Raw genomic sequence first — 14124 nt, forward strand, 5'->3', positions numbered from 1 at the left:
CGTGAGTGGAACGGGAGAAAATGGCGTCACTTTTTTGTGGTGGCTGCCATGGTTCATTGATTTATAAGACGCTATCACGTCAAAAAACATGTATTTAAATAAGTTGTAGTTTATGCGAATTCCTCACTTCGCGTTGAATGTTTTTAAGTTGAAAAATTGTAAAAAAAAAGTAAAAAAACACAGTAAAATAGGAATTTACTCAAATGAAGATCAATAATTCAAAGTCTCATAAGTATAATTTAATAATTATTTATTATAGTGAGGCGGCTTAGCATTAAAAAGGAGCTCCATTGTGTACTTTGTGATAAAAGCATGAAATTTATATCGTTGGTAGTACTCAATATAAGAGTTATTTTGAGATATTGGGCCACCTTGTATTCCATCCAGGAGGATAGACACAAGAGCTTTTCTGTGTTGCACTCGATTTGTTGCATATCATAGTATAGATAATGAAACCTTTTTATTAATATAATACATGATTTCGAGGTAATTTTTAACGCCCGATCGAATAAAACCAATAGCAATATGCCTCGACCGTCATTTAAAAAGTTGTTGCACTCTTTATAAATAGTCATTTACTTAAAGAACAAAAGCCAAAATATTACCAAGTACTCCTTGAAAATAAGTGGTAGGCTGATGAAATTTTGTATGCACGTTAACTATACCATAGAAAAAAATAATAAAATATGCTCATCAAAATATTTCGTGTTAAAGGGTGTTTTTTTTAGTGAGAAAAAACACTTTTGAAATGGTACCATTGCACCATGCCATACATCATACGATGTATAAAATATATATGCGGTTCAAAAAAATGCAAAAAATTTCCATGTGGTGCAATGATACCATTTCAAAAGTGTTTATTATCACTAAAAAAAAAAAAACACCCTTTAACCCGAAATATTTTGATGAGCATATTTTATTATTTTTTTCTATGGTATAGTTAACGTGCATACAAAATTTCATCAGCCTACCACTTATTTTCAAGGAGTACTTGGTAATATTTTGGCTTTTGTTCTTTAAGTAAATGACTATTTATAAAGAGTGCAACAACTTTTTAAATGACGGTCGAGGCATATTGCTATTGATTTTATTCGATCGGGCGTTAAAAATTACCTCGAAATCATGTATTATATTAATAAAAAGGTTTCATTAGCTATCCTATAACATGCAACAATGCAGGTGCAACACAGAAAAGCTCTTGTATCTACCCTACAGGATGGAATACAAGGTGGCCCAAGCCGCCTCACTATTATCAATTGAAGATAATATCGCGAAATAACAAATTTAAAATGTACTTAAAAATTACTAAATCCAGCCCTGGAGTATTGAGTTTGCATCATTTTATGTTTTTCTTGTAGAAACCATGTGCTAATATCTTCAATTCACAAAAACCAAAATTTGGAATGATCTACCTGAAAATGACAAGGTATCTAAGCAATAAATACCACGAAATACCTGATGCGTATTTTCTATCTACCCTCAGCATTCACCATTATTATGTACTAATGTAATCAAACAATTTTGGTACCTAGACTCTACTCTACTTCTATTCAATAACCAAAACAAACAATATTTTGAGAATTATCTCCGTAATTTACTCATTTCAACCTCATGTGGAAAAACCGATGGAAGATAGTCGGTTGCTGAATACCTAAATGAAAACGATTGTTTGCCCACTCAAATTCAAAGTATCGACAATCAATTCGATTCTGCGATCATTCGCAGTTTGAAGATCGACGTAAACAGATCAAGATACATAATAGTTGCGGCGCGCTCAAATGTGTTCTGAAATAAACAAAGTTTTGCCCTTGTGACAAGGAATGATTCAAGTTGTTATCATTTTTAAATAAATAAACTGCTTAAACTCAATTTTTTTAATTTAGAATCAAATTTTAATTATGTCGGCAAAATTAGTGTTGTTTGTTTTTGTGGCAATTTTATTTGGGAGTTCTTTGGAATTAATGCAATTATCTGGAGCAGTTTCAGCAGAAAACCAAAAAGAAGATGCTGAGATTCGAAAAATACTGTACGGAGAACCATCAAATATAAAACAATGTCTGGTGAGTACCTATACAAATATGTGACTTAACTTCGCAGTTCTCAAAAAAAGGCAACATTACATTGAGGTTCAATTTATTGACAAACATAGAGATTAAATAGTTACTTGGAATTGGGTTTGCAAGCAATGAAGCGATTACATATTAAATGTCATTTGCATTTTTGATGACGATTGGCTTTTGCTTTCGTCTGCACTATCAATCGAATAAAAATTATACATGATTTTCTAATCTAGACCGAAAGAATGAAATAGCAGAGAGAATGTTTACATCATGTATAATAATAACATTCGCACGTGTTTGCCATACATATTGTGGAGTTCCCCAACATTGATCTCAGAAAACTAATGGGTTTGTTTTGGTTTTAGATTGTTCTATTTCTGAGTCAGCCTTTGCTTCTACGTTCTACCTAAAGTTTTTTAATATCTTTTAATTTCGAGTGCTTATTAGAATGTTTAATGCTCTTGGCTTTTTGACGGGGGTCTCATTCATGATCAAGGGGCACGGTAGTGCCCAGTCAAGTTCTATAGCAACTTTGGCACTACACCCTTACTTACAGGAAACAACTCAGGCCATTTTCGACCCCCCTCCAACTTCTATACCAAATATGTCAGAAATTTCAAACTCGCTGCATTTGTTGAACTAGTCGAAAACAAACTCCTTATGAAATTTCAGCTGCCTAGGATGAGTAGTTCCTGAGATATAGGGCTTCGAAAATCTCAAAAACCGTAACTGACTCACTGACTGTGACTGACTGACTGATTCACTCACTGACAGATCATCAAAATTATGGAGTTATCGTAGAAACTTGTAATTTGGCACAGTGATGGGGATTGAGGTGCATACAAAGAAAAAAATCGAAAATTTAAGATTTTCAATTCAGGGGGCGTGGTAACCGCCCATATTCGCTGAATTGTCATCAATTATTTTAGAGCACTTCTAACTATCGTAGAATCTTGAAACTTGGTAGAATGATAGAGCTGGTGGTTTATACAAAGGGAAAAATTTGAAAATTGAGAATTTTAGCCAGGGGGCGTGGTAACCGCCCATTTTCACTAAATTTTATCAAATTTTTTAGAGCACTTCTGATTACACTGGTTTACAAGGGTTTTGTTGCCGAAACAAAAATATAATTTTCTAAAGGTTTTCGGTGTGTTGAACTCGAATCCGAAGTCAGAAACAACTAATCAGCTCCCGTTTTTGAGATATTACCCTTAGAAAATGCTAAAAAAATGTTTTTTTGAGTTCTTCGGACCTTATTCTTATGTATAAGGAAAATCGTTTGAGCATATTTAGTAACGATTTCTATAAGAACTGTTTTCCATCTTTCGATACCTGTTTAAATCTTTTCAATATCTTTTGTATTGCCCGAGATATCATAAAATGAAGTAAGTGGGTTTGGCTTCATACATCATAAAGGAGATAATGACGTTATAAAATTTATAAAAATACCAAACAACTGAGGATATCTCGAGCAGTAAAAAAGATATCGGAAAGATTTAAACAGATTTAAAAAGGTGGAAAATAGTTCTTTTAAAAACCGTTACTAAATATGCTCAAACAATTTTCCTTATATAAAATAATAAGGTCCGAAGTACTGCATTTTCTAACGGTAATATTTAAAAAACGGGAGCTGATTAATTTTTTTTGACTTCGGATTCGAGTTCAGCACACCAAAAACCTTCAGAAAAGTATATTTTTGTTTCGGCAACAAAAAAAAAGTTTAATTTTGTTAGAATCTTGAAACTTGGTAGAATGGTAAAGCTAGTAAGTTATACCAAAGAAAAAATTTAAAATTTGAGAATTTTGGATAGGGGGCGTGGCAACCGCCCATTTCTGCTGAATTTTCATCAAATATTATAGAGCACTTCTAACTTACGTAGAACCTTAAAATTTGGAAGAATGGTAGACCTGGTAGTTTAAACAAAAGAAAAAATTGAAATTTGAGAATTTTAGACAAGGGGCGTGGTAACTGCCCATTTTCTCTGAGTGTTCATCAATTATAGAGATTTTAAGTTCTACAGCAATACCTTGCAAAAAGTAGTGAAATCACAACAAAAACATTACTGTTAAAAAAGGAGCCAAGTTCTCCTATGTTGAAGCTATGCTGGCACAAAAAGTACTGAAATGTAAAAGTGTACCAAGTTCTAAAGCTTGGCTTTAAATTTGTATAAATAAAATGTTGATTGTTTGCTTGGCAATTTTTCAAATAGCTTTAAAAATCGATAATTTAAAGAAAAATTTTCAAGAGAACAATCAACATTTTATTTATACAAATTTAAAGTCAAGCTTTAGAACTAGGTACACTTTTACATTTCAGTATTTTTTGTTCCAGCATAACTTCAACATAGGAGAACTTGGCTCCTTTTTTAACAGTAATGTTTTTGTTGTGATCTAGATTTCGCGATGTAATATTTTGAACACGAAGTCTAGCTCCGATCTTCGGTCTTTTAATTCGATCATGTTTTGTCATTCGTATTTTGATGTGGTCAAGCATCTTCATCTCAGTTCAACCGTCCAACATTTTGATCCGTAAATGCGGATAGGGCAACTCCGGTAAAGATTCTTTCTTTTGTTCTACTTATCGATCACAGAAAAAAGAAAACTAGCTCATAAAAATTGAAATAAGTAATACCTACCTACATAGGAAAATTATATTACTTTCATAATTGAATTTTTATGAGCTACAAAAAATCATAAAATAAAAAAAAAAAAAACATTATTTAAGAGATTTGTAGTCATAATACTTTTGCAATAAACTTAAAAAAAAAACACACAATGTTGTACATACTCAAACTAAAAATAAGTTTTATTTTCAATGCCAATAATAGTTCAATCTCTTTAGTTGAAATTCATAGCTGGTCTGCCTGCAACCACTGAAATATATTTGCAACAATTACAATGCATCATAATCAAAAACCCCTGTTCTGTAACTTTGCCACTGGCGATAAAAGTTTTTCAACGTTTCTAAAATCCATTTTCTAAAGAAAATTACTTTCAAATTCAGAACTTATGAATGAAATTAGGTATGATCTGGTACTAAATGTCTTTTATTTGGATGAGATTAAAAGTCATTCAAATATTTTATCACCAGTGATAAAAGTTACAGAATATGGGCACAGGAATTTTCTAATTTGTTTAGCTAGAATGTTTAACTAGAAATTTATACAAATTTAGAATTTCAAATAAGTCAAAATTAATTTTCTTATTAAAATAAATATTAAATGAAATGTCGTCTTCACGTGCAAGATTTTCTTCGATAAAATTGAATACAGTCAAATGCGCTTAAGATAAACGGCAAAATGTCACAGTTAGTCTTTCACTTAAGCTGGTTTTTTTTTCACTTAAACTAACCCCTTTTAAATGGAAAAAGATTTTTGGGGATGACAAAAGTGTTTGAAATTAACGAGTTTTTCTCTTAAGCGGGTTTTAATGTATTGGAATTTTAAAATAAAACTTATAAGCATTTGTGATTATTTCTAAAAACTCAATTTTAGTCTTCTGCATTTCTCAATTGCTATTTTTTTTTTTTTTCCATAAAATGTGATGATGCACTTTGATTTAAAAATTGTGAATCGAGTTCTCTTTCGAAAATTGCAGTTTTCATAAGAGTGAATATCAAAACAACATGCACAGTTTAAAAAAAAAAATCAATCGCTTTTGACGAAACTATCATGGGCACTTTCACTTAATATTAGGGACTAGATACTTAGGTAACGTCATTTTCTGAACGGAATTTTGAGTAAATTGAATAAAATACTTTGGATATGCCATTATTTTCAAATTTCGAAATTTACTTGAGAATTTTAGAGATCGCATGGGGCAGACATCAAATTTCACTTTACTTTAATAAAAAAAATAATACTTATTATGACCGATGATGCACTTTTTACTCGTTTTTCACACAAATAAATTTAATTTTGCTAAATTAATTCTTTAATTAAAAACAATCTGCTGTCATGTTGACAAAAAAAACTTTCCTAAATTTTTAGGGAAAATTTTCTTGCCCAACTTTCCAGTCAGCTTTCCAATAAAATTACCTAAATTGGAAGGATTTTTTTGACAGCTGACCAATCAGAGACCGAGAAATTACCTAAATATTTAGTCCCTAACGTTTCTGAACCTGCCCTAATGAGTACCAGATAGCTGAATTTTAAAAACAAAACTTTGAAAAGCAGGATTTTGAAGAAAGAATTTTGCCACAAAAAACAATTACCTGCACTAGAACTTTTCATTATATGTAAATACAAATTGACTGGACTAATAGTAATATATAGGTTTGATTTAAAATTTTTGTAAAAGACTAGGTTTTTGGCTTTACAAAAAGGTATAACACCATATTGTAGGTATAGTCGTTGATTTTTAATAATTTTTTTTCCAAATTAAGTTTTTTTTTCAAATTGCCTATCCCCGCTAAACGAGGGGGAATAGATCACTCCCATACGATTTTTTTCTTGTCTCGACCCAACCTACACGCTCTAGCTTTTTGGCACATTACTCCTGAATCACCCTGTATATATTTTTATTTTTTTTTTTTTCAATTTAAGAATTGTAAAATTAAAAAGCTGCGAAAAAGTCGTGTTATTTATAATAATAATCAGCAAAAAATTAAAGTGACAAAAAAAATATAAAAATTTTCAAACTACATTTACATACTTCTATTTCATTATTTAAATGAAATCCATGGACTTATCTTTCAATGAGCTTCCAGAAGTCTACTTAATGTTTTTTTCAATTCTTTTCTTCAATACTTTAGTTCCAAAGAATTCAAACTTCAATTTTTATTAATGGATAAGAAAATACGTTTTGTATGAATTAGCTGCACGTCATTATTTTTGTTTATTCATGTAGAAAGATAAATATTTACTTTCAATCACATACATATAACTCATTTCTAATAAGTATTGATCTTACATTAATTTGTTTAATAAATAATAGATAGTGTTTGTATTGAGAGGTGAGAGATAATATGATGACTAACAACAAATACTTAAAATTAGCAACATTTTGCAGCTGATTGTACTTCATATTTAAAGTAAACAAATCAACTTTGTTGTAAAAAAAAAGCTACAAAATTCTCTAGGGCAGGGTACACCACTTCAATCATATATTGTATCATTTATAAGACTACTATAAAACTTCTATAAGACTTCTTTAAATACTATAAAGACTGGGATAAGACAAATAAAGATTTGGATTTTAATGTGATTTTAAAAACTTAAAATAAACAAAAACACTCTTTATTTTCAGAATGTCTCCATGAGCCGTAAAACAGGCATCAAAATAAATGAAACAGAATTGGATAAACCTCTTTGGACCGTTGTTATCCTCAAAGAGGAAATCATTCTAAAAGATAAAATCATCAACATTCAACAATGCACTGGTTCTCTCATCAATACCCAAGTCGTCCTTACGGCAACTCACTGTACATACAACAAGACAAAAAATGAACTAAAAGTTCGTGCTGGAGAAGGAACATTCCAACAAGAACGTCGAATTAGACAAGTCATCTATCAAAATAAAAAAAAATATAACATCACGATGCCAATGAAAGATATTGCTTTGATATTTCTCAAAACCCGCTTTGATCATTCTCCTCATGTTAGAACAATTTGTCTATTACCAAAACCTGTACAGAAAATTGCTCCAAATGTTCAATGTTTTGTTACTGGATGGGTGAAAAAAGCTCAGGACAAACCTGGTTGTAATTTCAAAAAAATAGCTATGAGCACAATTCGAAGAGATAGATGTGAGCAAGTACTAAGGCTGACAGGTCTTGGTGGAGAGTTTGAGTTGGACAAAAGTTTCATGTGTGCAGGGGGAGACTTTGATAAGGGAGCTCTGGATGTTTATGGCGGTGCTCCTTTGGTGTGTCCAATTTGTGGATCTAGTGGAATAATGGCACAAGTTGGAGTTATGTCCTGGGGATTTAAAACTCCACCGCTCCCAGAGGTTTTGACTTCAATAAGCAGTGCCCACAGTTGGATTGTTAATCAACTTAAAAGGAAAAAATTTAAGCTGCCTGATTGCGGGATCTAGACCTTAGTTTTAATTGAAATTCTTTAAAATTTGTTTATAATCTTAATTTATAAATAAAAATACTTGATTTTGAAGTAAATGTATACAAGGGAAAGTTTTGGTTACGAATCGGTTATTTAATAACTACTTTCTAAAGTTAATCAACCACTTTGTAGATCTAGTGGAATAATGGCACAAGTTGGAGTTATGTCCTGGGGATTTAAAACTCCACCGCTCCCAGAGGTTTTCACTTCAATAAGCAGTGCCCACAGTTGGATTGTTAATCAACTTAAAAGGAAAAAATTTAAGTTGCCTGATTGCGGGATCTAGACCTTAGTTTTAATTGAAATTCTTTAAAATTTGTTTATAATCTTAATTTATAAATAAAAATACTTGATTTTGAAGTAAATGTATACAAGGGAAAGTTTTGGTTACGAATCGGTTTTTTAATTACTACCTTCTAACTTTAATCAACCACTTTGTGGATCTAGTGGAATAATGGCACAAGTTGGAGTTATGTCCTGGGGATTTAAAACTCCACCGCTTCCAGAGGTATTGACTTCAATAAGCAGTGCCCACAGTTGGATTGTTAATCAACTTAAAAGGAAAAAATTTAAGCTGCCTGATTGCGGGATCTAGACCTTAGTTTTTATTGAAATTCTATAAAATTTGTTTATAATCTTAAGTTCTTTGAATAAAGTTAATTGATTTTCAATTAAACGTATACAAGTTAAAGTTTTGTTTACGAATCGGTTATTTAATAACTACTTTCTAAAGTTAATCAACCACTTTGTAGATCTAGTGGAATAATGGCACAAGTTGGAGTTATGTCCTGGGGATTTAAGACCCCACCGCTACCAGATTTATTGGCTTCAGTAAGCAGTGCCCATAGTTGGATTGTTAATAAACTTAAAAGGAAAAAATTTAAGTTGCCTGGATTGCGGGATCTAGACATTAGTTTTCTATAAAATTTGTTTATAATCTTAAGGTCTTTAAAATAAAATTACTTGATTTTGTTAATATATACAAGGGGAAGGTTTGGCTTAGCAGTAAGACGAAGGTTATAAATTGGTAACTTAATTACTGCTATTAATTACGAAGGTTATAAATCGGTTATTTAATTACTACTTTCTAACTTTTAATCAACCACTTTTACTTAATTAAATTTATTCAACACTCAACTTACCCAAACGTTTGCCAAATATCAAAGCACATGACGTTTGTCCATGCAAAGGCTGCCATTAAGCTAAAATAAATACAAAAAGCTGAAAATAAACAAAAAAACAAAACTCGTTATCAAAGCCATTAAAGCAAAGCAAAGAGCTTACCACAGGCAAAGCATATCTTGTCATCGGGTTGTCTTATCTGTGTTGAGGCAATCCCCAGATATGCAGTGAAGAGGCTTACTACCAAGCATATCAGAATTTTTCCAGGCAAATTTCTTAATTTCGAAATAGATAAATAGACTAGGAGAGTTAGGGCGTAAAAGAAACAGGATATTAGACATCCAATTGAATATAAACTAAATTTTAAATTATCCTTTCCAATATCTTCAAAACAAACAAAAGTGTAGAGCTGCAATTGAAGTAGATATTTATAAATGTTAGGTTATTTGAGTTGATTGTAAAAAGTTTGGGATTTACCTTTTGAGGTCCTGAAGATGCATTTCGAATTTTTTCAACACAATATCGAGTGTTTTCCAATCTCATTCGAAGAAATTGTAAGTAAATGGATCCATCATCATCGCTAATACTGTGTTCATCTTCAGCATTATCCGGATCAGCTTCAAGTCTGAATTTTTTGCATTCCAAGCCCCGAACGACGCCAAAAACTAATTATAAAAGAAAATGTTATGTAATTAATAAAATTTAGAAAAAAAAGTTAAAATTAGGTCTGCATGAGAACTTTGAAAACACTCATAAATACACTAGTCTAAGTTTCCATAATATTGTACAGTGGATAGAGGTCAAAAAAGAGATAATGGCGCCTAATTTTAAACAATTTAGTAAAATATTCAAGCAATTTTAGTAAATTGCTTAGCTAAAAAGAAAACTTCTTTTGCTTTTAGTAGCTTTCGTTAAATGCGTTTGCATTTTACTCAAATCACTCTTAAGCTGTAACCATCAAACTTTTAAGGTTCCTGAGATTTCAGAGTTTTCAGTAACCGAGCTAAATTCTAAGCGTTTAAAATTCAGATAAATTTTTACTCAATATACTTCAAGCATTTGATTGTTTCCAACAAATTTAACACGGCCAAATGTTCCCGAAAGAGTGAGAAAGTTAGGATATGTGAAGTTGGCACCCCCAAATTTTTTTTTTTTTTCAAACCTGACTCATTCGATTGCCCAAGATTTTTTGTCGTTAGCCCTAAAATTATAAGGGAATTATTTTTGTTTACCTCAAAAATAATTTGTTTTTCAAAGAAAAAAATTTTGTCTTGCACCATAGACACCATTTTATATTCGTGGTTACTTTTGAAAAAAAAATTCTAGGTGCTCATTTGAAAAACCAAAAAAAATCAAAATGTTTGTATTTTGTGGTATTTAAGGTGAAATAAAACAAATCATGTTAAGCTTCTTATCAGAAATGTTTTATGGACTACATTCAATCAAGTAAAAATTCTAAGTCAAATAAATATCATTTGAGGCGCAGTTTCCACACAGTGGATTTAGTTTTTCCAAAATAAAAAATAAAAAAGGTTACATCACAGTACCGTCCTACTATTTTTATTTTTCTAATAAAATAATGAAACTAGTTTGCCTTTGTTACCAAATATAGTTGGGATCGGGATGACGAAAATAAATGGTGGTTTATCCTGGACAAACCTTGGGCGAACGAACCACAGTGGTAAGTCAACGATTTTTATACTGAAAAAAAAAAAAAAAATATTTGTTTTGGTTTTTGAGGTCAATAAAAAATAATGCTTCTATTAATTTTAAACTAAGGGCTGTATAGCGGAAAGAAAAGTTGCGTTATTCTGGGCTTACCTTGGGAAAACAAACCACGGTTAAACTAACGATTTTTTCAGAGAAATATAAAAATCTTAATTTTTGCGGTTTCTAATAAATGGAAAAATGTTGATATTAGGAAAAAAAAGTTGGGCTTTCCTGGGCTAACGGGCACACGAACCACAATGTAAAACCAAAAATGTTTGCACTGAATTAAAAAAAAAAAAATATTTTTTGTGATTTCCGAAGTAAACCAAATAATTCCGTTTAAATTTAAGAACTAATAGTGGGCTAGCGAAAAAAAAATATTGGGCTATCCTGGGCTTACCTTGGGCAATCAAACCAGGCAGGTTTGAAAAAAAAAAAATTGCATTTGGGGGTGCCAACTTCACATAGCCAGAAAATGAGTATTGAATTTTTAGATATCTATAAGCTATGCCACCCCGATTACTTTTGTTGTCACATATGGTGAGTAGGTAGCTTTTAAATTATAAAAACAGCTTTTGATTTGTTTGCTAAATAAGCTTTTCGAGTCTTTCAAAAGCAACCAAACTATCAGCTAATAGGGTGTTTTTTTTTTAAGGTGACCATCAATTTTCGTCACTCCCATTTCAAAATTCGGTTGGAAATGGCAAAAAAAATTCCCTAAAAATTTGAGCCCTCAAAATTAAGACTTAGAACTCGTCATTTGGGTTTTAAGATTTCCCATACAAAATACGCGTAAGTTTTAGAGATTTTTTTTAATTTATACAGCTCAGCTGAATTATATGCTATCTCAATGAATCAAAAAGCATATTATTCAGAATTGATCGGTCTATAAAAGTGTTAAAAGTGACTTTACTGTTACTGTTAAAATCGCTAGTTATGAACATATCTAAGCTTATTTTTTCAAATGCTCTAACACTTTGCCATATAAAATTTTGTTGTAGAATACCCATTTCTAAAATAACACCGAAATAAATTAAAAAAAAAAAAAATCGTGGAAAAAAATGGTTTTTATGACCTGCCCTGCCTCCTCACTGGTTGAATTAACAGTAAAGTCACCTATTAAACTTTTATAGATCAATACTGAATAATAAACTTTTTGATTCATTTAGATAGCATATAATTCAGCTGAGCTGTATAAATTAAAAAAAAAAATCTCTAAAACTTACGTGTATTTTGTATGGGAAATCTTAAAACTCAAAGGGCTCAAATTTTAAGGGAATTTTTTTTTTTTGGCCATTTCCAACCGAATTTTGAAATGGGAGCGACAAAAATCGATGGTCGCCTTAAAAAAAAAGCACCCTAATGTGTACTGTGTCCTTAAGTAGTTTATACTCTGCACAACCTGAATCTCACTAACATCTCCTCTTCTCGATTTCCTGATTGAAATGCAAAATTTGTCCATGCGTTTAATCCTTCTCGACCTTCTTTTTGTAGGATTTCTCCTTCCTCATTTTGATGGATGGTGACTTCAGCAACTTCTTATCTATTATTCTCTTCGAAGAGTAGTTTCTTGAGGTTTAGAATCTGCAGCCAAAGTTTTCTAAAACTGCAAAAGTATATCGGGAGGTATTTGCACACTGCAAGATAAATTATTTTTGATTTTGAAATCAAGACTGGTTACAGAGTTAACATATGGTGCACTTAAATTAATTGAGGTTATCGGAGGGATATTATTAATGTTCAGTGTCATCTTAGAAATTAAGAGAGGTTGTGTTTTTCGCGGATTTAGCATGAGCCAATTATCTACCGACCATTTACATATTGTAACAAGATTCCATTTATGCCAAAAATGAAATCACCTGTCAGACCAATCCTACGTGAGAAATAAATTTTTACATAATCGGCATATAAATTTAAAAACAACAATTTCACAAACAGGTGGTAAGTTATTTATACAAAACACAATCGGCCCCAAAACACACCCATGTGGCACTTCATCTTTAAAATTGAAGGTTGGATTAATTTTCTAGAAACTTGCAAACGTTGCACATAGGGGTATTTAGTCAATTTAGGCGGACAAAACACGAAATTTTAAACTGATCCAAATGTAAAAAATCAACATCCTACTAAAAGTAGATAACTTGCTTAGCATTTTCTTATAGTTTTAAAATTGATTATCCCTTCAGGTGACTAACAGCAGCGCTCTAGAGTTCAAAGTTTTCAGCCCAAAGAAAAAAATAATTTTTTTTTTGTAATTTAGCGACTGTGCTTACGTAAGTACTTTTTTTTGAAGTGGATGTAGAAAAAAGTTTTTATGGAATATTGATAAGGAGATACGAAACTGTCTACTAGATGTTGTATCAAAATGTTATATTACTCTATAAACAAAAAAGTGATATGTTGAATCTTAATATAAAATAATCATAAAAAAACAAAATTTCTGTGTTGGTAAGGAGATAAGTTATACAATTTCACATTATTGTGCGATAAAATTTTATGTTTTCTAAAGGTTAAACTCTTATCTAATTGAATCTGTAAAAAAAATGTGCAACTAAGTGCAACTTCGACACATTTGCCCTTCTTAAAGATTTTAGGTTTTGAAAAATGGTTACCTTGTATTCAGCATCCATATTTTAAGTTTTTTTTTAAGATTCAACTTCTTGAATTACAGAACCTGAATCCTTATGATTTTTCCTAAATTTTAAGACCTTTATCTTGGCGATACCATTAATAGAACTCCATTTATAAGCGCTTTAACAAACCTTTGGGATCCATTCTTGACACTTTTTTGTTTGATCAAAAAGTGGTTTAGGAAGAAAAATGTTTTCATTGAAATCAACACTTAAAACACTTTATTTCGGTACTAAATACAAGCTTTTACCTTGTTGATGAAGATAAACCGGAAAAATAATTTTGTCCGCGTAAAATTTTCAAATACCCCTATGTGCGTTGTGTTGTATTACATAAATAACTTAAGAAAATAGCTTTAGAAAAGTCCAGCGGGCATCAAACCGATATTCCCTTAATTATTTTTTTTCTCGCATGATTTTTTATGCAGTGAGTTTCGTTATGATTTTTCTGATAATGGTAAGGATTTATAAGCGTAGGTATTCGAAAAATGTGTTATTGAGTCAAAAAACATCTAACTATACAAATAGTCACACAGGGGCGTA

General features: G+C 31.1%; 2 protein-coding genes across 2 annotated transcripts in view; one reads left to right on the forward strand and one right to left on the reverse strand.

The window, feature by feature from the left end:
- The window catches only part of LOC129917326 (G-protein coupled receptor Mth2), a 43581-nt gene that overhangs the window by 12333 nt on the left and 17124 nt on the right, over nucleotides 1–14124 (reverse strand). The window contains exons 2-4 of the mRNA XM_055997683.1: nucleotides 9719–9906; nucleotides 9404–9650; nucleotides 9262–9340 (exon numbers count right to left, since the gene is read on the reverse strand). Of these exons, the coding sequence (XP_055853658.1) occupies nucleotides 9262–9340; nucleotides 9404–9650; nucleotides 9719–9906 (514 nt within the window). The remainder of the gene's footprint in view (nucleotides 1–9261; nucleotides 9341–9403; nucleotides 9651–9718; nucleotides 9907–14124) is intronic.
- Nucleotides 1688–8133, forward strand: LOC129917342 (phenoloxidase-activating factor 2-like). The gene is made up of 2 exons (XM_055997684.1): nucleotides 1688–2060; nucleotides 7308–8133. The coding sequence occupies exons 1-2, from the start codon at nucleotides 1899–1901 to the stop codon at nucleotides 8094–8096; spliced, it is 951 nt and encodes a 316-aa protein (XP_055853659.1). The 5' UTR covers nucleotides 1688–1898; the 3' UTR covers nucleotides 8097–8133.

Source organism: Episyrphus balteatus, chromosome 1 (genome assembly GCF_945859705.1).
Source record: "Episyrphus balteatus chromosome 1, idEpiBalt1.1, whole genome shotgun sequence".
In the NCBI taxonomy this organism is placed as follows: Eukaryota; Metazoa; Arthropoda; class Insecta; order Diptera; family Syrphidae; genus Episyrphus; species Episyrphus balteatus.